Here is a 23,790-nt window from a genome sequence, read left to right as displayed (position 1 = left end):
GGAGCTCTTTAGTGAGGTGGATCCTCCTCAGGGATGCTGGGGAGCACCAAGGATGCCATTCGAGGTGTTGTGTACTGGCAAAGTTGGCATTTGGGAGCCCATGGAGCAGTTGGCACTCTTGGTGGGAGCAGGTTCAAGTCCCTTTTCTGAAAACACAAGCAGACTCCTGATAAATGTGGGCAGAGAATTTTGGTTAAAAGTTACAGCTTACCTTCATCTGCACTGACTCTAGTTATTTTTGCTAATCATCAAAAGAAACTGGATGTAAGCTTAAAGCAAAGGAATGATCTAGACACATGAATTATGAATTTTGCATCATGAATTAGTGCCTAAAATAGTGTGATGCACTAAATACATTTAGGGCAAGTGTTCTTTAGATTTGAAAGACTGGAAAGGACACCAGCTTCAGGGGAAAGAAATAGTTTCTTTCTTTATCCTTAAAAAAAATTTAATAATTGGGCAACTTTCCTTTACCTATTTGGCATCTAATAGTTTCTAAACTCTTTGTACAAAATTTTCCACAGTGACGTTTTTGGGTCTTGGCTGCTCATCTTGAAAGGCTTCCCTGGGATTTGATTTTCAGAAGGTCGGTGGCAAGCATTTGCCAAAACCCATCTGTACTCAGGGAAATGGAGAACTAAAAACTGAGACAACAAAACCCAGATTGTTACTTTTGGGCAGAGGCATGACTGTCTGTATCTTTTCTACCTCTTCTTACTTCCTTGTTGCTAAATTCCAGAAACTTGCAATGTGGCATCGTTAAAATTTCTTAACCAACTTTCATGGTTTCCACACCAGAGCTTTGGGGCAGGGGACTTCTTTTCTGGAGGGCATTCAAGGAGTTTGGCTACAGAGGGTGAAAAAGGGAAAAGGTTGAGTAGAAGAAAAACATTGGTAAGCGCTAGATACCTCAGATCACTGGATAGCTGCATAAATCACTTTTTTAGCCTGGCTTGAGGTCTGAGACTTACCCCACTTGGTGTTAACACAGACTCACTGATGGAACACCTACTTACACTCTGTGACTCACTTCTTCCCCAACCCAAAAGAAATTTTGATCTACTACCATTCCAGCTCCTAGTAGAAAATGGAATTCCCTATCTTGCACATTATCTTTTATCTGGACGTTTCCCAACACCACTCTCGCTGTATCGCTCAGAGGCAAGATTATTCAGGCTTCCTGCTGGGGATCTGCAGCATCTCTGCTGCACAAAGTGAAGCACACACAGAGACTGCAAAAAGAGCTGTTTCCAATATGCATGGACTAGATTCGGGCATACTCAGATATACAATTATTATCATTTCTGCTTCCTGAAAATCCCTTCTTGGCATCTGATCATTGCTGAAAGTGACTGTGAAGGTGACGTGTTGCTTGTGTTAAATTCAGAGCTCAGAGATCTCCAGAACATACCTGTTCTCTGCTCTGTGTGATGGGGATCTGGTGAAAAATGAGAGACTTACTGCTGGGGTGCCTGTCTGCCACCTTTTCGTGAGACTGAGAGAGCTGCATTTGTTGTTAGGTCCCCAAAATGCATTTCCACTTACTCATTCTTCCAGAAGTGATAAAGAGGTACCCTTTTCCTTCAGGAGGTGCAGTTTGGGGGGTGAAAGTCATTCAGTCCCTACTTTGTTATCTTCCATGCATAGTGTTAGAACAAGATGTTTACTCAGATATTTTCATTTTGAGAAAATACTCCAGTGAGGGGAAGGAGTTTTATTGGAGGTTATTTAACACCCTCAAGCTTTGTTGCTAATTTATGTTGGTAGCTTTAAATATATGCAAACTGAGCATTTAGCTGAAGCTAAATGAATGGTGGCAAAAAAGTTACAGGGAGAAAAAAACCACAAATACTCCAGTGTTAATTTGTTTTCTAAGCCAGGAAGATGGAGGAGATACTACTTCTGTGTCACACTCCAGTAAAACCCTGGGTAACATTCCTGAGTCCTCTTCTTTCTTTTTATTATTCGGTTGTACAGTATAGTAGCAGTCCCAGTAAAATATCTGTATTCTGTTTGAATATCTGTATATAGGCCTTGCCCTGATAAGCCCCGGTTGTTTTTGATGGGCTGCAGCTGTGATGTCCTTAATTGGGTGGCAGCTGTAGCTAGTGAAGATAACTGGGATTAAAGGGGTGGGCTTGGCCAGTCAGGGAGAGCCTGGAAGGAGCCCTGATTAAGAAGCAGCAACAAGCAGAAGAAGTATAAGTCTGTGCTGTGAAGAACTGCCCCTGAAAAATATCATCGAGAAGGTGTGAGACTCTAGAAATATGATTGCGACAGTATAGGACTTTAGAAATATGAACACAACAGTACAGCATTCACTCTATGTTATTTAGGCAAAGAAAATAGACTTCCTGGTGTGGTGTCCAGCAGCTTAATTTAAATACAAAATTTAAAGAAAAAATTAAAAGGAAAAAGGGTCAGGAAAGCCTGAACCATACTTTTTCATGGCTGTGGACATTCCAGTGCAGAAAAAGGAGGTTGGTCCACCATCACCAGGCTTGGAATCCTTCATCAGGGAATACAGATAGATTTGCAAGGCAGAAGATTGCCTGCTCATTTTTTCTGAACAATTTAGTTGGGCAGATTTTCCTAAAGCCTATGCCTATGCCCCTCATATTTAAATAACCTTGTACTGAGCATATATCAGGGTTTGAAAAGGATTCAATAACTCATTGAAATATATTACAGCTCTTCTTTATGCATCCAGAGCAAGAGCAGAAAGACGTCAGAAAGGTATTATAAGAGAGTGAACATTTATCTGAAATGCTATTTATATTTCATTGAATTGGCTGAAAAGGACTGTGGAAGGCCAATAATGAGTGAGGGAGGGAGGCAGGCAGCCGTCCCACTGTGCATGAAGGATGGTGTCTTGATGGATGATTTAATGACTCCAGCGTGTGTGGAGGGGCCAGAGACCAGGCAGCTGACCAGGCAGAAATGTTCTGTGCTTAAGGCACAGCTTGAGTGGGGGAAGAAGAGTGATGCAGTGCCTGCTTTCCCCCTCACTAACAGTTTGATGGTCCTTGTGCTGCTGGTTTTGATTCTCATGGGGCCATTCCTCATTGTGAAGGCAGGAGTCATGCCTGCCTTCTCCAGGTTCAAGTCTCTTCTGGGATGGAATAATGCGTCAGATTTGCATCAAGCCCCAGCTGCTCACCTTTCTGCATCCCTCAAGAAGGGGCCTGAACAAATGCTGCTGTGTTTGACAAAGTATTTTCTCTAATACCCTAACTTCTGGAATGGGATAGAAAAGAAATGAAAATACAGCTCTGAGTCTAAAGCTAGAGGAAAAGGCAAAGGTAGAGGAAAGAGGTAAATCTGTGGGATGCCCAGACAGGGTAAGGAAGCAGAAAAGATGAAAGGTGTTCTAAAGAGAGAGCATTTTGGAGAGGCATGTGTCTGCTTTATGGTGAGGAGGCTATGAATAGTGGTAGATAAATACAGCTGCCCTTGTCATCTTCTGGTATATATGCAAGTCTAAAACATCAATGTCAGATATCAGCATAAAATCTAACGCAAGTGAAAAGACAGACAAGTGCAAACAAACCCTCCATGAATTTTCAGCGACAGGGCTAGGCAAATTGTGACAGAAGAAGTTTAAACTGAGTATTAGGAAAAATTTCTTCATGGAAAAGGTTGTCAAGCATTGGAACAGGCTGCCCAGGGAAGCAGCTGAGTCACCATCCCTCGAGGTATTTAAAAGATGTGTAGACGTGGTGCGTAGGGACATGGTTTAGTGGTGGATTTGGCAGCACTGGGGTAACAGTTGGACTTCATTATCTTAAAGGTCTTTTCCAATCTAAGTGATTCTATGATCTGAAAGGTGAAATGTTAAGGGATGACCTCATGCCTGACTCTGGCTTGTCTGTATAAGACTAGATTACCAGTGCAATCTTTACTGACTGCTACATCACCCTCATCTTCTTGAATTAGAGGATGTGTATTCCCCCAAGTGCTTTGAGTTCTTTTATACAGCCTGACTTCTCTAAAGAGCATGAAGGCTCTGTACTTGGCTGGCTAGCCAGTGACTTGCCTAATCAATATTTGAAAAATCAGCTTGCACTGCCTTTTCATATTCACCTATGGATGATGGATACTATTCCTGAAGGGCTATTATGGAGGGACATTGTCCAGCACAGCTGCAGGTCATTTATTATCAAAGCAAATCAGTGGAACATCTATTTAAAAAGACCAAAAAAACCACAACATCCTCCACCTTGTTATTGAATGGCAAAGTGCCACCACAGTACATATGTTGTAGAGATCCCATTTCTGAGCACAGAAGTCCCAGTACAAGCCTCAATCAATATGTTTAAATAATCCTGTGAACTTTGGTATGTGCTAAAAATGCCTCCAGTGACATTCAGCACTGTTTCCTAGCCCAAACACTGGGAATAATTATCTTTAATTGGCACCTGTTCTGTGCTGAGATTAAGAGGCTGTTGAGCTGCAATTCTTTTATTTGCATTACTGGAGGAAAGATCAAATGGAACGAATATAATCAGACATTTATTTTTCTTCTTCTTTGATGCTGTGTTGTTCCCCTTTTAAGAGCTTACAACCCGACAACATCTGGGGCAAGCTTTTGCCCTGCCACCCTCCACCACAGCTTCATCAGCACTAAACTGGGAGCCTGATAGGGGGTTGCATTTCTGACAAAACCCAATGCAATAGCAATAGTGCTGCAGGGGTTGTTGCAGTAGTCGGGACTTTGGCTTGCCCAGTGGGTTACTAGCTATTTATGGCAAGGCAATAATCACGCTGAGTTGGTAATGCTTGAATCTCAATTCTCTGGGATTTAAATGAGTGCCCAAACTGCAGGGCAGCAGAGAGTCTGTCCCAGGCTTCCTAACTTGTATTTACAGCTGGCTCTGAGTCACTCTCTTATCTAAGGGCTCTAACAAGTTTTTCAGTAATATTGCCACACTCTCTTGCTCCTTAATTGCTAGAGTTGAGGGTTTAGGGTATTTTTGTCTAGATAATAGCAAGAATTATGTCTTCTTTAGAGTGGAAAACACCCACAGCTGTGCCCACCAAACTTGAACTGCAAAATCTATGCTAGTGAGATTACTTCTGGGTTTGTAAGTTCATCTGCACACAGTAAGAACACCACAGCCAGGTTTGTTTGTCTGCACTAATACCAAACAACTAAGGAAATGTACTGCATCACCAATAATCACAGAGTCATAGAATAATTTAGTTTGGAAAAAAGCTTCAAGCTATCAAGTTTAATTGTTAACCCAGCACTGTCAAGTCCACCACTAAGCCATGTGAATCACTGTAGGGCTCCTTACAGGCAGTGGTGAGAAATACACTTTGAAGATGCACTTAATCTGATCTCCACTTTGCAAAAAGCCATCTTTAGTAGAAAATCTAAATCACCCCTGTCACAGACATCTTTTTATGAAAATCCTTTTCTTGGGATATTTTCTTCCTGAGAAGCTGAGAGGCCTCAGGGACAAAATGTAAACAATGATTATCTGCTGCTGTAGAATGCAACAGGTGGGTCTGTGCATTGGTCTCATGTGGATGTTTGGAATTAATGGCCAGTCACAGTCAACTGGCTTGGACACAGTGTCCGAGTCACAAACCTTTGTGATCATTCTTTCTTTTCTATTCTTAGCTTAGCTTAGCCTTCTGAGAAACCTTTTCTTCTATTCTTTTAGTATAGTTTTAATGTACTATATATCATAAAATAATAAATCAAGCCTTCTGAAACATGGAGTCAAATCCTCATCTCTTCCCTCATCTGAAAACCCCTCTGAACACTGTCACACACCCCCTTTTGTCAGCCCTAACAGCCAGATCTTCCCAGAAGTGCACAACCTGCACACAAATGTGCAAGGTGATGTAGCTGTATTTTTCATGGGTTCCCTGTTTGAAAGCCTTAAGAGGTTTGTTCCCACATTTTGTTATCTCCAAACTGAAGTCATGACAGTGATTTACATTTCTAAGAGTGCAGATAGCAACACCCTTGCAAGCTGGGACAATTAATTCCATTACAGGTGGCAGAACAAAGGATAATCATCTCAGCTATAGCATGGCAATAACTTGGAACAAATTTTTGGATATGAGTGTAAGAAAATACTGGTTTAAATGCTTTCCCTGCAGCTTTGAATGACAATGAGATGGAGAGACTCTGAAATAGACACATAACTTGAACTGCAAGCAGCAACTGATAAGGAAACTGGGGCAGAGGCAATGACTCAGTTGGCTGTGGTGCAGCCGCAAATCCACATGGGGCTCTGGAAATGTTCATCCGTGCCAGTGATAATGCACCAACCGCAGAGATGCTTATGACAGTCAGAGAAATTTGGAGAGCAGTAATGAAAAATAACCAACGCAAGAAACCACTGGGAACTTCAGAGTCAAAGGGCACAAAGGACAACGTTTTGAAAATAAAAGGAAGAAAAGGGACTGAGAGGATCTTTGATCTAAAGGCTTCTTCCTGCAGGTTTTATCTCTCCAGACACCAAAATACAAGGCTTATATCTATTCCCTTAAGAACTGAACAGCACGTCAAAGAGGAAAGAAAGGGAGAGAAAACCTTCCAAGATAACATTTAATCATCATAAAAATGCATGCGTGAATGTGACAAAGAGAAAAAAAAATGCAGATTTCTTAAAAATCTATATGTAAAAGAATCTAACCAAATAGGAAAAAATTGCAGTAATGTGTGCAGTGACTTGGACAGAATAGGATAGATAAATATACACTGCCAGCTGATCTCCTTTTGTAAGATAACTATTTTGTGTTTCTTTTTTCACCTAAGTGGCCTCTAATTCTGACAGATGACAAATCAATTCTTGTTTGTCCTGTTTTGGGGCTTCATTGAAGTATTTTCCATTCGCTTTTCTTTTTGATGGCCTTTTCCAATGTATTTGCTGAATACATAAACAGATCTTTAGGGCCCCATTATAGAAAGCAGCATTGAAACTCACTTCATCCTCACATCTCATTTCACAGCTCTAGTGGCAATCACATCTTGCTCCCCACAGGGAAGGGGTGGCTCTTAAATCGTGTTTAAGACCTTACTCAGAAAATCAGAAACCCTAACTCAGTTCCATTGCATCTCTATCAGGGGCAGCAAAGATGGAGTCTGATACCATACCTGTCCCTTCGGTGATTTGGTGCCACCACACAAACCAATGTGCATTAGGTGTCAGGAACTCCTATGGAAACATGAGAAATGGAGAAGTGTTTGTGGGTCCTTCAAACTCCAGAAACCACACTCCCGCTCTGTGATCAGCCTAGATTTCTAGGCTGATCTTCACCAGCTACACATGTACCCTAACACTGCTCTGCCATCATGGAAATTCAGGCTTGTCTTTGCGTGTTTTGCCTCAGGTTTTTGGCAGCCATCACGTGTGCAACTTTCAGCTCTGCTTAAACTGAGAGAGGCTTGAGGGTGTGGCTGGAGAGCTTGGGTGGAGAGTTACTGAGTGGGGCATTCCCTGGGCCATTAGCCCCTGTGGCCTCTCTGGTGGCCCCCAACCACAGCCATCCCCTACGTGGTGTGTCCCCCACACATCACACTTGCTACTGGCCTGTATGTGAGGATATGGTAACTGAGATTTAGCTCAGGGGACCCCCCCACATGTGCTAAAACTCCCAAAAACATAGACCAGATGAAGCTGGGTGAGCTGAGCAAGATCTTCAGTGTGTTCTGGCATCCTGAGAGCAAATACAGAGAGCTGCAGGACTTTTCCTTCAGAGCAGAATTTAACCAAAATCCTGCAGAGTAATGTACATCCCTCCTGACCTGTGTGCTGAATGGAGGGAGCTGTGGGCCCTCCCATTTCCTTAGCAGGAAGCAGCAGCAGATGGGCCAGCTTACACTATGGATATACATGTGTGTTTATTTATGCATATATTATCACTAGCCCAAATTCAACCTTGAAAAAATTCAGCTGACTCTGTGTCTTCTGCCTAATAGCAAGTGAATGACTGTGGAGCTGGGTTATTTCAGGGCACTGAGGGTTTCCCATCTGCAAGAGGTGCTGAACTCATGGCACCTCTGGCTCTATGCTGTCCTTGCCTCCTTTTCAAAAGGAGCATTCGGAGAGACAAAACACTGACTGCGTTCTCAGCGCTATTTGGGTGAGTAATGCTGCAGGCAGGTACCTAGTGTGGTGTGCAGGAGCATTTCTGCAGCGTTCATTCCTCCACCCACTTGGCTCTCATGCTCACCAAAGGCAAGTGTCAGGGCTCTGAGGCACTCACAGGCTATGACAACCCTGAGCAGCCCCACCAGCCCTGAGAACCCACCTGAACCACACTCTTCTGCCACCTGGCCGGACCTGCTGCAAGCCCAGGTTGCAAACACATTGAAAAAATAATAGAGCTGAGGAGACACAGATGGTCAAAAGCTGTAGGGTGACCCTGCCAGACCCTCTTGGGCAGGGGACACCCCAGACATCACCTCTCTGTACCTGATGCTTTGCAGAGGGCAGAGTCCTTTTGCTCCAGCTCTCATATTCTTTAATTCTACGCAGCCAGCATTTCCTTGGTCACCCTTGACCTAGGTCTGCTTCTCTGACTTGGGTGTTGTGCACAATGGAAGCATTTATGATCAAATCCCTTCCTTTGGGACAGGTCTAATTTGTTTTTTACTTCCCATTGAGATCATTTGTGCACTTACTAAGATTAAAGGGCAACATCAAGTGTTCCTCCTGTACCAAGACAGCTTTAGGTCTTAATGTGTCAAGGACTTAGAAGTAATATAAAATCTGCTTGGCAAAAGGCAGGATTTGCTATCTGATTTGAGTGGGAAGAAGAAAGATTTCACACGGGTCTGGGGAGGGGGTTCACCTTCCCAGCTGGCCTTCAAATCTAAGTATGCAAATCCTTCATTTCTCTGACCAGACTGCATATTTTAAAAGCTTTGGGGGCTTTTTTCTTCAATTGGTTTAAGAGCTTCACTAACGTGCAAGGTACAGTGCAAAGCAGCTCTGTGTTACACACAGAGTTATCTCATGGCTCTTTCCACAGGCTGAAATGAAAGAAAATAACACAGCTGATTACAGGCTTGAGCTACATGCTTTGCAGGTTTACATGCCTGGGAGCAGCTTGGGATCTATCTCTGTACTTTTTAAGTGCCGTTGTTTTGCTTTGTGTTTTGCAATAGATATAAAGCAGAAGCCATTCCGGGGACCTCTCTGCTAGGAAGGTTTTTCTTGCCTATTATTAGCACTCTGCTTTTGCAGCAAGCACTCATGAGCCAATATGCAGAGTTTTAAAGGACTTCAAAGTGTCATTGGGAACCAAGTGATATGTGTGTTAAAAAGGGTTTAATGGAGCTGCAGTCCCTGTAGCAGTGTCTTTTTATAGCAAGTTTTTACAGCGTTAAGAAAAACATCCTGCAGATTTCAGTAGGATTGGCATATGGATAAGGTACTTTGCACTATGATTTTTGTTTATCTGCTCTTAAAAAAAAATTAAAGAAAACCAGCATTGCTAGCTATAGGGAGAATGATAAGCAGAAGCAGTTTTGCAAAACTCAGGCAACAGCTATTACCTTCATTTTGGGTTTAATTATTTTTATATTTTTCAAAGGAAAGCATACATTTGAAAGCAAATTGCTTGGCTTAAAGAATGAAAATACAGAGTGATTTGTATTCCTGTTGAAGATTTTATAGTCTTATTTTTTTTTTTTCCCAGAGCCACTGGATTATATCATCATTAGCACAAGGCAAATCCTCCTTATTAAATTTGAAGAAAACTTTCTCGGACCATCTTTAAAAAGTCATAGGGGAGGCTCCCAAGGAAGGAAGTGGTTTGTAAAAAACACATTAAATAATGAAGCGGATCTGATCCATGTGTGATAATATTAGTCTGCAGGAATTGGCTGGAATTTGATGGTTTTAATACCTTCTCTAGTTTTTCTCTTTGCAACACTATAAGTCTCTTTTAATTATTCCTGGAAAGCATGTAGGGATACTTTATGAGACAGGCTCCTCATTGTCCTTTACAAACCCATGTCATTGGCCGGCCCACATCTGAAATAGAGAAGGAATCAAAAGGAAAGATGTAGTACCCATTGCCCACTGTGAGGGGAAGAGACTTGCCCAGGTTTACACAAAAAGGCAGAGGCAGAGCAAGGACAGCATTGTCCCTCCAGTGCCTCAGTCCTAAACTGCCTCCTCAAAGCCATCCTTGCATCCACGGAGTCTGGGATGTAGCTGTTTGGACTTGTTCCACCTCTGAATTCACATAATTTAAACAAATTTTACCCTGCTTTTGCTTCAGGCTGGGGAATGGCTGGTTTATGCCTTGTCTGAGGGATTAAAAAAAATAGAGCCAGGGAAACCTTTAGTTGTTGTGACTGCCAAAGTAGGAACAGCACAGGATTTCTCAAGGCTCTCAGGCAGCTGGGGGCTGCCAGCGAATGTGCTCAAAGCTGATGGGAGCAGGGGTTCAGCTCCCCGTGCTACCCGCACACTGGCAGCTGCCTCCCATCCCTGTGCCTCAGCCCCAGCAGAACTACAGCCCTGGCAAAAGCCCAGCACGGCAGCCCTGTCCCTCCCAGCCCTGCAGCTCCGTCTTGAGCAGCTTCTTTCATTTTTCACTCTCAGTCCTCCCGAACGGAAACCTTGGTCAGAGATTTTACAGAGGCAGCCAGAGAGATTCTTTTCTTTCTTTTCTTTCTTTTCTTTCTTTTCTTTCTTTTCTTTCTTTTCTTTCTTTTCTTTCTTTTCTTTCTTTTCTTTCTTTTCTTTCTTTTCTTTCTTTTCTTTCTTTTCTTTCTTTTCTTTCTTTTCTTTCTTTTCTTTCTTTTCTGCGGAGGAGGGCAGAGCAGTGACGGCACAGGGGGAAGGGTTTCTAGAGTTGTTTTTTTCTTTTTCCCTTTTTGCAACACTGGTTGTTCAGGGGAGTGTCTTGTGTTATTAATGCTGGGTGGCTCTGTGGTTCAAGGTCGTTAGTCATCCGCTGCTACTGCAGGAGACACCGGAGCGCTGAGCCGCAGCTCCTCATCCAGCCCTCTGGGTCCTCCCAGGCCAGCAGGTTGGGAAGAGCTGCACATGGGGGCCTGTGGGGGTCTGGGGAGCAGCCTGGGGCATCCTCACAGCGCCTGCCCAGGCCTGGGGGACCGCTGGGTTTAGTGGGTGGCAGGGCCTGGGAGGGGCTGAGGGTCGGGAGAGCACCTGCGAAGTGCAAGTGTGGGATCCTCCATGCACCCCATGAGAGGGTGGATGTCTCTGTCCCCGCCTGGCAGTCTGTCCCTGTGTTAACTACAGCTGCACAGGCACACCAGTCTCCTTCTCTTCAAGCTGCACCCATGCAGGATACTCTCTGAGGAGGAGTGGACCCTACAGGTCCACTTGCACCCTTCCCGCCTGATTTCTTCCTTTTTTTCTTCCTTAGGATGAAGGAAGAAAAGGCATCTAGGCAAACATTCCTTAATTTATTCTGCATCCTCGGGCTCTTGCTGCTGCTGAAGACTGCCTCTTGCTCCCCTCTGCCCCGTGGAAAAGACCCACGAGCCCCTTCGCTCCCCTTTGGGCTGTACAAAGGACACACCTGTGTTGGTATGTACCCAGGGTTTGTTTGCCTGCTGGCCTGGTTCATTCCTTACTTCACTGGTGAGCTGAGAGTTGCTGTTCACATCATAAATCGCTCCTTTATCTCTTTCAACAGCTGTACTGCAAAATACTTGTAGTCTTTGCTGAATCAGTCACTGAAGATTTTGCAAGGCTGTCATGGGATCTGGAAATATTTTTATGATTTTGTTTTTGATTGGCTTCTTCCCGAAGCTCATGCTTTTGCTCTGCGGGAAATGGCATCTGAGAAGTTAGCTTTAATGTCTGCAGGTCTGGGATCTGGAAATAGGATGTTATGAGGTCCTAGTGTTTCTTAGGGCTCATGATGCATTTTGCTTAACTGACAGGAAGGCACAGTTCCCTTCAGGCTTTCCCAAGGTCTCCTCATTGATTTCAGTTCCTGGAAAACTGTTCTTAAGAGTGGTTGGTCTATCCTTGGGCCAGAGGTCTTTGTGGTCTGAATAGTCATCTCTGGATAGCTGGGTTGCAAAGGCTGCTTCCTCACATTTCCTTTCCTTTTGGTGTGCACACGTGTCTGCATGACCCACACTGAACTGGGGCAAGTTGGCAACCCTATTTTCACGTGACTTCAGTGACTGTGGTGATCCCCACAGTACTTATATCTGGGAGTAGGTATCCCACAGTCTCAGGTGGCTAAGTGATTCCCAGAGCAAGACTGGTAACACTGGAGTCAATGTAAACTGTGGCTATCTCTGCACCAGCAATGCCCTTGGCATGGCACTCCATATACCTAGGGAGATGTGGCAGCTTATATTTTTTATGTGTGCAAATGGATATGTCTTATGCATTACAATCAAATGCTGTACTTTGTCATCAGCAGGACTTGTTGATCTTACAGGCCTTTTTCAGCCTAAAAAATTCTATCATTCTTTTAGCTTCCCAAGGCACCTTTGTGCTGGAAACATAAACCCTGTCACAGTTTTATGTCCTTCAGAAGGAAACAATTCTTTCCACTGTGGCTTGGGGAATACAGTTAAAAATAACAATCCTGAACTTGATAAAAGCAGATTTTTGCTCCTCTTCTGAGCCACACACAGTTTTGGTGGGGCAGGGTGAATCAAAAGGAGAGAGAGTCAGGGTGGTGAGGGGGTTCAGCCACCAGCCTGAACATGAGAGCAGGAGGCGAAAAGCAGAAATGGCTGTGAGGGGCTGTCCTTGTTTGGGCTGAGAGCCAAGCAAGTGGTGACCGAGCAGCTGCCAGAGCTAGGGGGAAGTGGTGTTGTTTAGTGGTGAGATCTTAAGGCAGCTACAGTTTTGATGGCACAGGAAAGGCAGTGACTATGCTCATCTGTTGGATTTTTATGCTGGTGGCTTTTAGTTGTCAGGTTTTTGTGAGCATTTTCTGGCCTTTCTATCCTGTTGACTCAGAAAAGTTCTAAATTCCACACATTGCATTGAAGTTGCCTTGTGCAAGATAACATGTCCTTTTTTTCCCTCCTAAAGGGAGGAGAGCTGTGCTAGCCCCATTTCTGGGACCACTGTGGATCTCTTTGTTCAGGGAGGAGACACTGCCTCCCACAACTAGTTTATCTTTCTGAAGTGTCCCTTCAGCCAAAAACATCCTTGTGAGCTTGATTCAGGACCCAAACAGACGGTGCCCATCTCTGTGAACCACAAGATAAAAATGAAGTGTGGCTAGTGTTAAAGGGGCAGCCTGGCAGGGAGAGCTGGTGGCTGCTAGCCCAGATGGCCACCTCTGGGCTTTCCCTGATTAGCTGCTCATTCAACTAACTCTTGAAAATGTCCCTTCTTTTTTTCAAGCAGAAGGGGAAAGCACAGCGGAATTGATGGTTGCACTTGCCATGGCTTGGAGCAGGGGTAATGTCAGCTCTTGCATCTGATTCCATGACCAGCCCTCTTAGGAGCAGACAGTAAGGCAGGATCAGCTTGTTATTTCCTTCCAACAACTCGACCCCAGATACTTAGTTGGCTTAGTTTGCCATCTGGGAAGGTAATGAGAAACAGACATGAGTACTTCTGTGTCTTCTCGGCCTCATAGATCAAGGCCAAGATGATTTCATAGAATCAGAGAGAATGAAAGAATTGTTTGGGTTGGAGGGCACCTTAAAGATCCTGTAGTTCCATCCCCCTGACATGGGCAGGGAAGCTTCCACTTGATCACCTTGCTCAGAGTCCCATGCAGCCAAGCCTTGAATAGTGGCAGGGCACAGCTTTTTTGGATGACCTGTTCCAGTGCCTTCTCACTATCACCATGAAGAATTTCTTCCTTAAATCTTATCTCATTATCTCATTTATAATGTGAGAAATTCCTATTGCTAAATGCATAGATTTTAGCATTTTCTTTCATGCAAGTTTAAATGTGTGGTTAGGTGTCTAATCTTTCAAAGTTATCTGTCTCAATTTTCTGAGGGAAATGAGGTGGCTGCACATTGAATTTCTGATCACTCCTGTGTACCACCTGCCTGAGATTGCTATGTTAGTAGCCAAAGTCAGTCAGAAAGTGAATGCTCTTTCACTAACTAAACCAAGAAAATATTTCCAATTAAGCCTTTGCACTGAGAGTATCACACTTCTTGAAGAAGTATGTGGAAATAATATGACAGGAGAGCAAAGTGCAGCTCTGGTACCTCTGTTAAGTGTGATGCAACTTGGTTGCTTCCTCCTTCTGTTCCCCTTGCTTGCAGCACTCCCGGGTAGGCACCACAGTCTGCCCCCGCATATTCCAGTTGTATTGGCAAAGCATTTGGGTAATTCAAGGGGCTTCCCTGCCCTTAGCAAATCCTGGGAAATGTGTTTTGGGCAGGCACCCATATTTGCCAATATGGAACGGGGCGGGAGGAGAGGAGGGCTGTGCTTCCAGTGAGGTTTAGACAGCAAATGTCACACAAAAAGAGACACATAAAAAATGATGTGACTCTTTCTACAGTTATCAAAGGTTTTAATCACCTTTGCTAACTGTAGAAAGAGTCACATCATGTTGTCTGCATTTTCCTGAAAAATGTGGCTGTTTCATTTACAGAAAGGCTTTTCATAATTGACTTGACATACAAACAAAACAACTGGAGGGTTCCCACCTAAAAAGGGGTTTAATGCTGCTGTATTTTAGAGTTACAGCAAAGAGGGGAAAAAACACCCAATAATAACCCTCCCGACCACAGGATCAGATGTAATAACTATCCTTGTATCCTAACTATCTAAGATAACTGGTCTGTAGCAGTACCTAGCCACAACCAGATAAATGGCTTTTCTTTGGCCTTGTCACGAGAAAAACTTTCCCAGCATCTGACAGTCTTTTTCTCCATCAGTATTTCCTGTCTCCTCAGGCTGCTAAAATGCCACCATTTTAGCATTCTGTGAAATCAGCTCAGGCCCTTTCTCTGGGCCTTCTGCACACTTTGCATGTGATATGGTTTTCTGATTTTTCCTTATGAGAGGTAAAAGGGCTTTTCTAAGTTTTCCTACATGCAAAAGCTGGTGAAGGTGTTTTCCTCCTGCAAAGGCAGTGAGCTTCTGTTTTGTGCACAGGTTTGGGAGCTACATGCTGAGTCTGGCTTTCCTTTCTGGGTTTGTTACTAATAGACAGCATGGCTTAAGGGATTTATTTGGGATGAGCCATAAAAATCCTTTTGTTGAGTGCAGCCTGACTGTTTCAGTGGGGCATCCTAAGAGATGCTGTGTACTTTTCTCTCAAAAATTAAGCATGAATGAACATTTCATATGATCAGGTCTTTACTTTCTCATCTTCCAAATGAGGAAAGTACTACCCATTTCAAAAGGCAAGCGAAGTTTTACTTAAGTTATATTAAGACAGTACAGTAACACTGGTAAACTGTTGACACAGGTGTTAATATTTCATCATTTTTCAACTGATTTTTAAAGCTTTTATTCAATTCCACCCTTACATACCACAGAGCCCCTAAAGGTTTTTTGCAAGCTGCTCTGCTCTCTAGCAAAGGTGACTTCATCCAGAGGTACCTGAAGCAGCCTCAGAAAAGGCAGAAGCTGCCCTGGAGGATGCAGAAAGTGAGGGGGGACACTGAAAGACAGATGGGAACTTCTGTATTTGTCTTCCTTCAGCATAGTAGGAAAGGGAATTTGCTGAATGGTAGATTAGTCAGTTAAAAATCAAATCCTAGAAAAATCCTGAAATAGTTAATAAAACCTTTTAAAAATACCTTCCAAAAGTAGTGTCAGATCAATCTAATTTTCTTTGCCAATGGGATAATGCCATGTAGACATGGAATAAGAAGCAGATATCATAGCTGGGCTTTAGTAAGACTTTTGGTACTACCTCAGCTCCAGTCTTAGGCTTGAGAGATGTGTGACAGTGATCGAGCATCTACAGGGCAAAATAAAACTGATGGGCAGTCTTGTTCAGAAGGTAATTACAAGTAGCTCACTCTCTAAGCAAAAGAATGTACAAAATCAGGTCTTTCTTGGACTTCTCTTTTGAACATACTATCATTCTATATTTTCACTAGCCAGGGTAACTAGCTATTAAATTAAATCAGTTCGTGTAAAGCTGAAATTGTTTGCAAGTAAAATTAGGGCAGAATTGAATTCGAAACAAGCTTGACAACTTGGAGTACTTGCATCTGAAAAGGTAATTTCAATATGGGAATGTTGAAGGCACTCACTTCAGCAGGAATACTCAATGACACACACAGCAGATGAGGATCAACCGGCTGGGTAGCATCCCTGAGGAAGATGATCTGGGCTTGTAGTGGCACAATGATGGCATGCTGTCACAAAGCACGCACACGCGGCACGCACCGAGACGTGCGAACAGAAGTCAGCTTGCAAGACATGTGAAGTAACCTGTTACCTTTCTCAGCATTGACAAAGCCTCAGAGGAATTTATGCCTTCCCTTTTGGGGAAGAATGATGCACAGTGACAGGAGGTTTCAGAGAAAAACAAGCATAAGCTATGAAAGAAGAGTGAATAAATTAGAGTTAATTAGTCTAGAGGAGAAAAACTTGAGGAAAGATATATCTGTCCGTGAAAGCATTAAAGTTGTGATCCATTCTCCAAGAAGTAACAGAAGTGGGTTCTCATGGGGACATTCAGGTTAGGAAGAGGATTTTGTTGTGACAGTGATAAGGGAGCAGAGTAAGAAGTTCCTAGAAATCTGTAGAAGACCTCATTAGGGATCTTTACAAACCGTGTCTGCCCTGTGCCTTCAGAAGGGCCTAGGTGGTTTAGGTCATCTGTTGGGGCAGAGGTTTTGTAAGAGGACTTACTCCAGGCCAGCATTTCTGGAGTTGTGTGCTGTGGCTGCAAGAAGCATTTGCAAAGAGCAGCATTTATTTGTTTCCCCCCCACAGCAGACTGCCCTGCTCTATTAGCGATTAACTTTGGTTGCCCTTTTCAGAATGAGCTGTTTAGTCAGGGAGCCCTCAATAGAGCCAGACAGCAGTGCTCTCCATTTTCTCTGCTAGCAAGCAGAGATCCTGTGGGTCAGCAGCCAGAAAAGCAAATTTCCCCATCTTTGTGCTCGATATAATGCCATTCTCAGCAACCTTTGTGGGTCACCACCTCCATTCAGCCAGCAGCACACAGTTCCTAGCATATGAAGAAGCATGTTTTCGAAACGTATTTTCAGCTCTGATTGCGTTAAAGAACGGGTGTTTCTGAGCTACCAGCAGAGTAAAATGCTGACCTCTACCTGTGTTGATTTGCCTGGTAGTCATTGTCCTCAACAGTTTGCCTCTGTCTAGCTGTGCATGAGTGCAGGGATGAAATATGCCCCTTGGAGTGACAGCAGGACCGGTGGCGTTTGGAGTTCCCGATAACTTCACACAATGGAACTTGCCAAATGGAGATGGAGGCTTTTAACAACTGTGCTCAGGCAGAGAGGCTGTGCACATTTTGTCTAGGGGGGCACCATGACAGAACATATAATTTACAGCTCACTGAGTTCTGTAAAAAAGCCTTGCTCAATATCACTGAGCACCACAATGTATTTTACTCTAAAAGGTTGTGAATCTGCTTTGATTACAGCTCAGTCAGTTCCAAGCCATAGCAGCTCTGCCCACTTCGCCAGCATTGCTCTGTTTAATCAGCCACAAAGTTTGTCCTCATGATCAGCAATAAATACTAAATTTGACCCTAACATTTTTCCCTATGATTATACTTTAGCTAGCACAAACACAGGTATGGGAATAGTACAGTAGAGATACTAAAGCAACCACTCAGCAACTTTTCAGCAACTGATGGTAAAAACTTCTTTTCCAAAATCACCCCAAGTCTTACTGAAAGCTTGTGAATCTAAAATGTAAATACAGCTATTGATCACAATGAAAAGATATGCTCAGCACGTCAACACATCCATATCTATATGTGGGTAAATACACAATCACATCTATGTGCATTTGTACACATGGGTAGTCTTGTACATTCTGCATTACTGATGCTTGCCTTGAGCATAATAATCATTTTATTGATTGTCTGTTTGGATCCTGATTCCCATGTGTGTGCCTCTCACTCTTGTTCATGTGTTAACCCTACAGAGAGCTACTGCTCATGTTTAAGGCAATTATTTTTACTGCTTTTAGGAACTGTATATCTGAAAAAAAGTTTCTTGTATTTAGAATCTTGAAATAAGGAAGCCTTTGCAACAAGGATAAAGTTATCCACTTACATTAACACCCCCTGCCAGCATTTGGGTTTCAGTAAATTTTCAATACTTTTTCCTGATTTGGAAAAGAAAAATGTGTTAGTGACACACATACATACATACATAGGGCTTTTTTCATATTAATTAATGCAGAAAACATTTCTATTGGAAATGCCTAGGGTTATAGATTTTGTTAAATAGGGCTCTTTGAAGTGTAATGTAGGAAACACTAGGGATACATTTGGCTGCCAGGTATGGAGTCTTCCACTAGTTGGAAACTGAATTTTCTGTACTGTCATAACTTTATCAGGGTCCTTGTTGTGTGTCTAAATGAAGCAAAAATTAATGACTGGAGCTCTCAAGTTAGGATGCCTGAGGTGTCCCACTGCCTTTGCATGAGCAACAGAAATAATAACTGGTATTCCAGATTTTGATGGAATTTGTTATTAATGTGCTCAAAATGCTGCTATTTTTATATTAATATTTTTTAAATTTCTTTAGTAACTACACTATGTGTAATTTAATGCCCAGTGACAGGTTTGTTAATAGTGTACCTTTTAGTATTTCCAAGATATTTCATAAGACTTAGCAAATTAAGGGTGAAAAGGTCTTGTATGTGCCAACACATTTGAATATGGATACCTATAATTATGTTCAATCACCTCAGTATCTCTGTAAAATACATTAATTCTGTAAATGGGGTAGAAGCAAAGTCTGAGTTAAAAGACTATCACTCAGATCCATTTCCAAATTACCTTTCAAAGCAACAAATCCTCTGGCTGTATATGGGAAGATAACTGCCTATACTTTGCATATACAGGTATGTCATTTGAGCTGAATATTTCATTGAGCTGGAATGACATCTTGAGGTTATAAAGGGCTGTTCTTTGAAAGTATCAGCTCAGCAATGAGAAGCAGTTCAGGAAGGCAATAGAGATATTGGGCCCTGTTAGGAAAGGAATATAATAGTGAGTGAGATGCTGGCACAGGATGCCCAGAGAAGTTGTGGAAGCCCCATCCCTGTCTTTGTTCAAGGCCAAGTTGGATGGGCTTTGAGCAGCCTGGTACAGTGGAAGGTGTCCCTGCCCATTACTGGGGGTGGTTCAAACTGGATGATCTTTAAGGTCTCTTTCAACCCAAACCATGCTATGATTATATGAAAAAGAAAACATTCCTGGATTGTAAGTTTGCATAGCCACGGTCTCCCTGCACCTAGAATACTCACATGGATGTCCCCATCTCAGAGGAGAAAACCCTATTTCTTATTATCTGCCCACGTGAATTTCAAAGAGAAATGGTTGAACTGGAACTGCATTAGACTAATTTGGAAAGAGGTATTTTTATGCCAGAACAACACTGTTAGCACAAGGAGTAGCAATATCCTCTTTTGTAGACAGGTTCTTGGGTCACCTCACCTGTAGGCTTTAAGAGATACCTTGGAGCTTAGGATCATCTATAAATGGAAGAATCTAAGACTGTGTTTTGGGAAACCTTTCATTTTCTGCATAAAGCCAGGAATGGGATAAATGGCTACATGAGTGTGGAGCCATGCTGCAGCAGACATATTTTTGAGGCAGAGTTCTGCCATATCACCGAGCAAGGCGCCAGTTCCTGCTCTACCAGGAGGAAGCGGAATGGCCGCAGGATGGCCACAGCCTGGTCAACAGGGTTTGCAGAGAAATATTTCTGTCCAAGGCCATTTTTTGGACTCGTATCTTCCTTGTATTCTGGGGATACATTTAATTTATGGCTGTAGGGGTGAGAAATAAATCCAGCATCCAGAAACATGAGCAAAGAATGGCAGAGGAGGGTATGCCAGGTGCCAGAAAACCCATTTAACAGGGTTTTACTCAGACAAATATACCTACAAATCTGAAACTTAGAGAGGCAGCTTTCACTATCCAAAAACTTCTTGACATCCCTAGGTATTATTCTAATTATAGAGCCTTTCAAACTTGTGCGGCAGAAGTGGATTTAAGTTAAATAGTCTGCTCAAACTGCCAGAGGCTTCACAGCTAAGCAATGAATTCCTCTAGTTCTGATTTTATTATTGGGGTAGGATTTTTTTTTCTGAGCTTATTGGAAATGGCATTTTTTTATTACACACTACCTTCAAATATATGGAAAGAAGTACTTCCTGATGTGTGAGTTTTCACCTTACTGCACTGAGCCAAATGGTTATGGTCTTGTCTTATCTCTTCAGAAATTAATAGCAGATGGGACAAGCCATTGCTAAAAGCGACAGGCATTTATTAATACCACAGTCTAGTTTCTAATGCCTCGTAGGTATTGTAATGCCAATGAATTTCTTTCAGAGAAAAACATCCTTCAGCCTGTCAAGGTATTGAAACCTATTATTGAAGTGAGACAGCAGAATCAACTTACTGAAAGTTGTTTCTGAAGAAAATCATGTGCAACAGTAAAAAAAAAAAAAAAAAGAAAAAGAGCTTTATTTAATGATGCAGCCTATTTATGTTGCCTTATATGTGTCCAGCTCATGATGAGAAATAAATCACATCTAAATATCTAGTGAATTAAAAGCAAGCAATAGCTGCTAATGACTGGTCAGATCTGGATGTGCTTTTCTACTGATGCCAGAGCACTTAAAAGTTTATATTCTTGTACATGTCATAAGTAATTAAAGCTATGAGATTTTTACAGTCAAAGACATCTGATTTCCCCCTGCCCTTTTTAGTCTATAATTATTTTCCATTTTTAGCCAGTGGAATTAAGACCTATTAAATACTAGGACAAGTGCTCAGCATTTCTGTTCCTGCCACTCAATGCAGAGGAAGATGATAAAAAGAGAGCAGGTTTGTAGTAAAAGCAAGGATAGTTTGAAATAACTTTCATAGACACTAACCTCTTGAAGTTTACCTATAGCCCAACACCACAGATAAGTTCTCCTAGAGGATAAATCTGAATTACTGGGGAGGCACGTTTCCACGAAAAGAAAACAGGTAGAGCATAGATAGATTAGCCTCTCTCTGCTGCAGTGAGTCCCCTTGGAACATTTGTCCTCCCTTCTCACAGGGTTCTACCTTTTTTCTGAGTATTTTAGAATCTCCAGCCCAAAAACTGCTCCTGACAGCATCAGCCTAAATGAAAGGCTTTGAGATCAGCAGAACCAACACATAAGCAAGCAACCCCCAGAGCACAGCTCACAAGAAGTAAGGAGGGGTCAACCAAGGGCAACTGATAAAAGCCCAGGCAGATGTGGAGGACAGAGACCAGTTCAGCCAATATCATATATGCTGGTGGAATGTGTTCCCTGGGAGCACCTTTCCTACCAGAGGATTGGGAGACTCTCCAAATTCACTTCCAGAGACTCCAGCTGCAGTGCCTACAGCTCCTTTTGAAAATCAGCCAAGACTTTATCAGCTTGTCCCATGGAGTGTGGGATTTCATGTGGAATAACTGCACTTGAGGAGGGAGCATTTGGATAACCCAGGTGTGGTCTGCAGGTGCCCAGAGTGGGGAGGGTGTAATATCACGAGCAGAAACATCCTCTCTGAGAGTGAGGATGAGTTTATGAGAGCAAACATTTTGAAGTTCAGATCTGGAGGTTTTTCCCAAGTAGTCAGGCTGTTATTATTGTTATTTATATTCATATAGCGTCTAGTAGCCTGAGGTACTGCATTAAGTACTGCTCAGTCTCAGTGTTGGCTCTGTTAATCCTCATGTGAAGCAGATTTGCCTTTGGGCCTGGTTCAATAGACACAAAGGTGTCTATCTGACTTAATCAACATGAAAAATTTTTTTTAATTGCTGGGAGATTGCTCTTTGAGTGGGGATACCTGCATGATTGTGTTTGTGATTAGGAATTCTGTTTATTTTGCAGAGCTGAACCAAAAACAGCAGGTTTTTTTTCTCACTCTCCCTGTGGTAGTTTGACAAACATGAGAGAGAAACTTACATCTTCAGTGGGAACTGTATAACAGAGAAATTGAAAATGTCAATGGTATTTTTATTCTCAGCCCAATTTTTTGGATTTTGAGCTCTTTGTCCATAATCCCTTTTTTCTGCAGCCCCTGGCTGCAGGTGCCGGAGCACTGGGTTACACAGTACAGGCAAAATGAGAAACACTTCTCTCTGCTGCAGTAGGTGACACTGCCAACTCCAACCTAAACAATTCTATGATTCTGTAGAATCCTTCCGCTCATGAAGCAAAAGATTGAGAGGTAAAACAACAAAAGCTGTGCACCTTGGAAAATATGAAGAAAATAACCTTAGAAAATATCTTCTCCCTGCCTCTCTGCTTGGACTCCTTTTTGTCTTTCTGACATCTAGACAGCATGATTGATAGATGAACATCTGACCTTGGTAAAAGTAGAAAGGAAAGCACAGAAAGATTGTGTGGTTTTGTGGTTAAGTTATCATTTAGGTAATTTAATTTTTCTGAGCTTCCATCCTCATGAATAAAATAGACATAGAGGTGAGGGCAAGGGTAGTCCCTGTTGTCTGCAGGTTGTTCATGTGTGTTAATAATATAGCCTTTATGTAATGACTTTTAGATGTGTTATGATGTGTTTTCAGAATGTGCAGTGCCATCTCAGCGCTAAAGGCTGGAGTCAGTACAGCAAGGCTGTTTCCACCCTAGCCTGGCAAAGGAGCCAGGGTCTGGTTTCCGTGCCTGAGGCCAGTGCAGGGCGTGATTTGCACTAAAACAGCTGAAGTTTCTTGCACTCTTTAATGTCCACCACCACAACTGTGGAACTGCTGGATGTCCTGTCCCTGGAAACATTTGAGATCAAGTTGACCAGGGCTCTGAGCAACCTCATCTAGGGGAAGATGGCCCTGCTCACTGCAGGGCTTGGACTATAAAAGCCCCTTCCAACCCAAACTATTTTATAATAAAGCTGTAGTAAGGTTAAACCTGGACCAGAGAGCCCTGACCTTTTCTTTGAGACCAAGACCTGAATACACTATACACTTCATCTTGGACCTTCCCTTTACTTTTAGTTTGGGTCTTTATTATTCAACTTTTTTTTTTCTCAGCTGTTGTATTTTTAATTAGCTGTTAATTCCTGAGACTAGATAGACTCTGGCTATTTGGGGAATTGGGGAGGGGGCAGGAACAATGGAATATCTTGCTTCAGGGTTTTTCTTGGTTGTATCTGTCTCTATTTAGTCTTCAATTCTTTTAGGCTGACTGGAGGTAATGGTTCTTAGCATGCTTTATAAATCATTCTGCAGAGGATCTTGAGTGAGCCTTTTATTTAATAAGTATGGGGCAGTGGCTTTTATCCCTGCAAAAGCGGTGACAAATTCACTGTAATTTCTTCTGGATTACTGTATTTGGTATAGAATACTCAAAAATATTGGTCTTACAGCAAGTTCCAATTGCCCTACCTTCTCTGTTACTTGCTATAGAAGCATCAGAGTTATTTATGTTGAAAAACAGCACTTTGATTTAATAGCACATTGGTGGAGGTGCTTGGAAGGAATTTAGAAGCTCACTTTGAAGAGTTGTGCCAGTCTGAAAACCTGAACATTAATGTTCTTGAGCTTTGGAAAAAGGTAAGTCTGCAGCCACATCAGATTGCTGCAGCTCACCTTGATTTCTAGACCCTGCTAGAGCAAGTGTCAGAGATGAGATTGCTTGCACAGGAGAGGAAACAGGATTTTTTACAGGGATTCCAAACAGA

At 42.6% G+C, this 23,790-nt stretch overlaps 1 protein-coding gene across 1 annotated transcript in view; it reads left to right on the top strand.

Moving 5' to 3' along the window:
* The first annotated feature begins 8,028 nt into the window (after positions 1 to 8,028).
* The window catches only part of AOAH (acyloxyacyl hydrolase), a 76,584-nt gene continuing 60,822 nt past the window's right edge, over positions 8,029 to 23,790 (top strand). Inside the window, exons 1-3 of the mRNA XM_063171634.1 lie at positions 8,029 to 8,103; positions 10,829 to 11,007; positions 11,368 to 11,531. Of these exons, the coding sequence (XP_063027704.1) occupies positions 8,029 to 8,103; positions 10,829 to 11,007; positions 11,368 to 11,531 (418 nt within the window). The remainder of the gene's footprint in view (positions 8,104 to 10,828; positions 11,008 to 11,367; positions 11,532 to 23,790) is intronic.

This window comes from Melospiza melodia, chromosome 1 (genome assembly GCF_035770615.1).
Source record: "Melospiza melodia melodia isolate bMelMel2 chromosome 1, bMelMel2.pri, whole genome shotgun sequence".
Taxonomy (NCBI): Eukaryota; Metazoa; Chordata; class Aves; order Passeriformes; family Passerellidae; genus Melospiza; species Melospiza melodia.
Note: the sequence above shows the minus strand (reverse complement) of the source record. Positions and strands in the feature narration are given on the sequence as shown.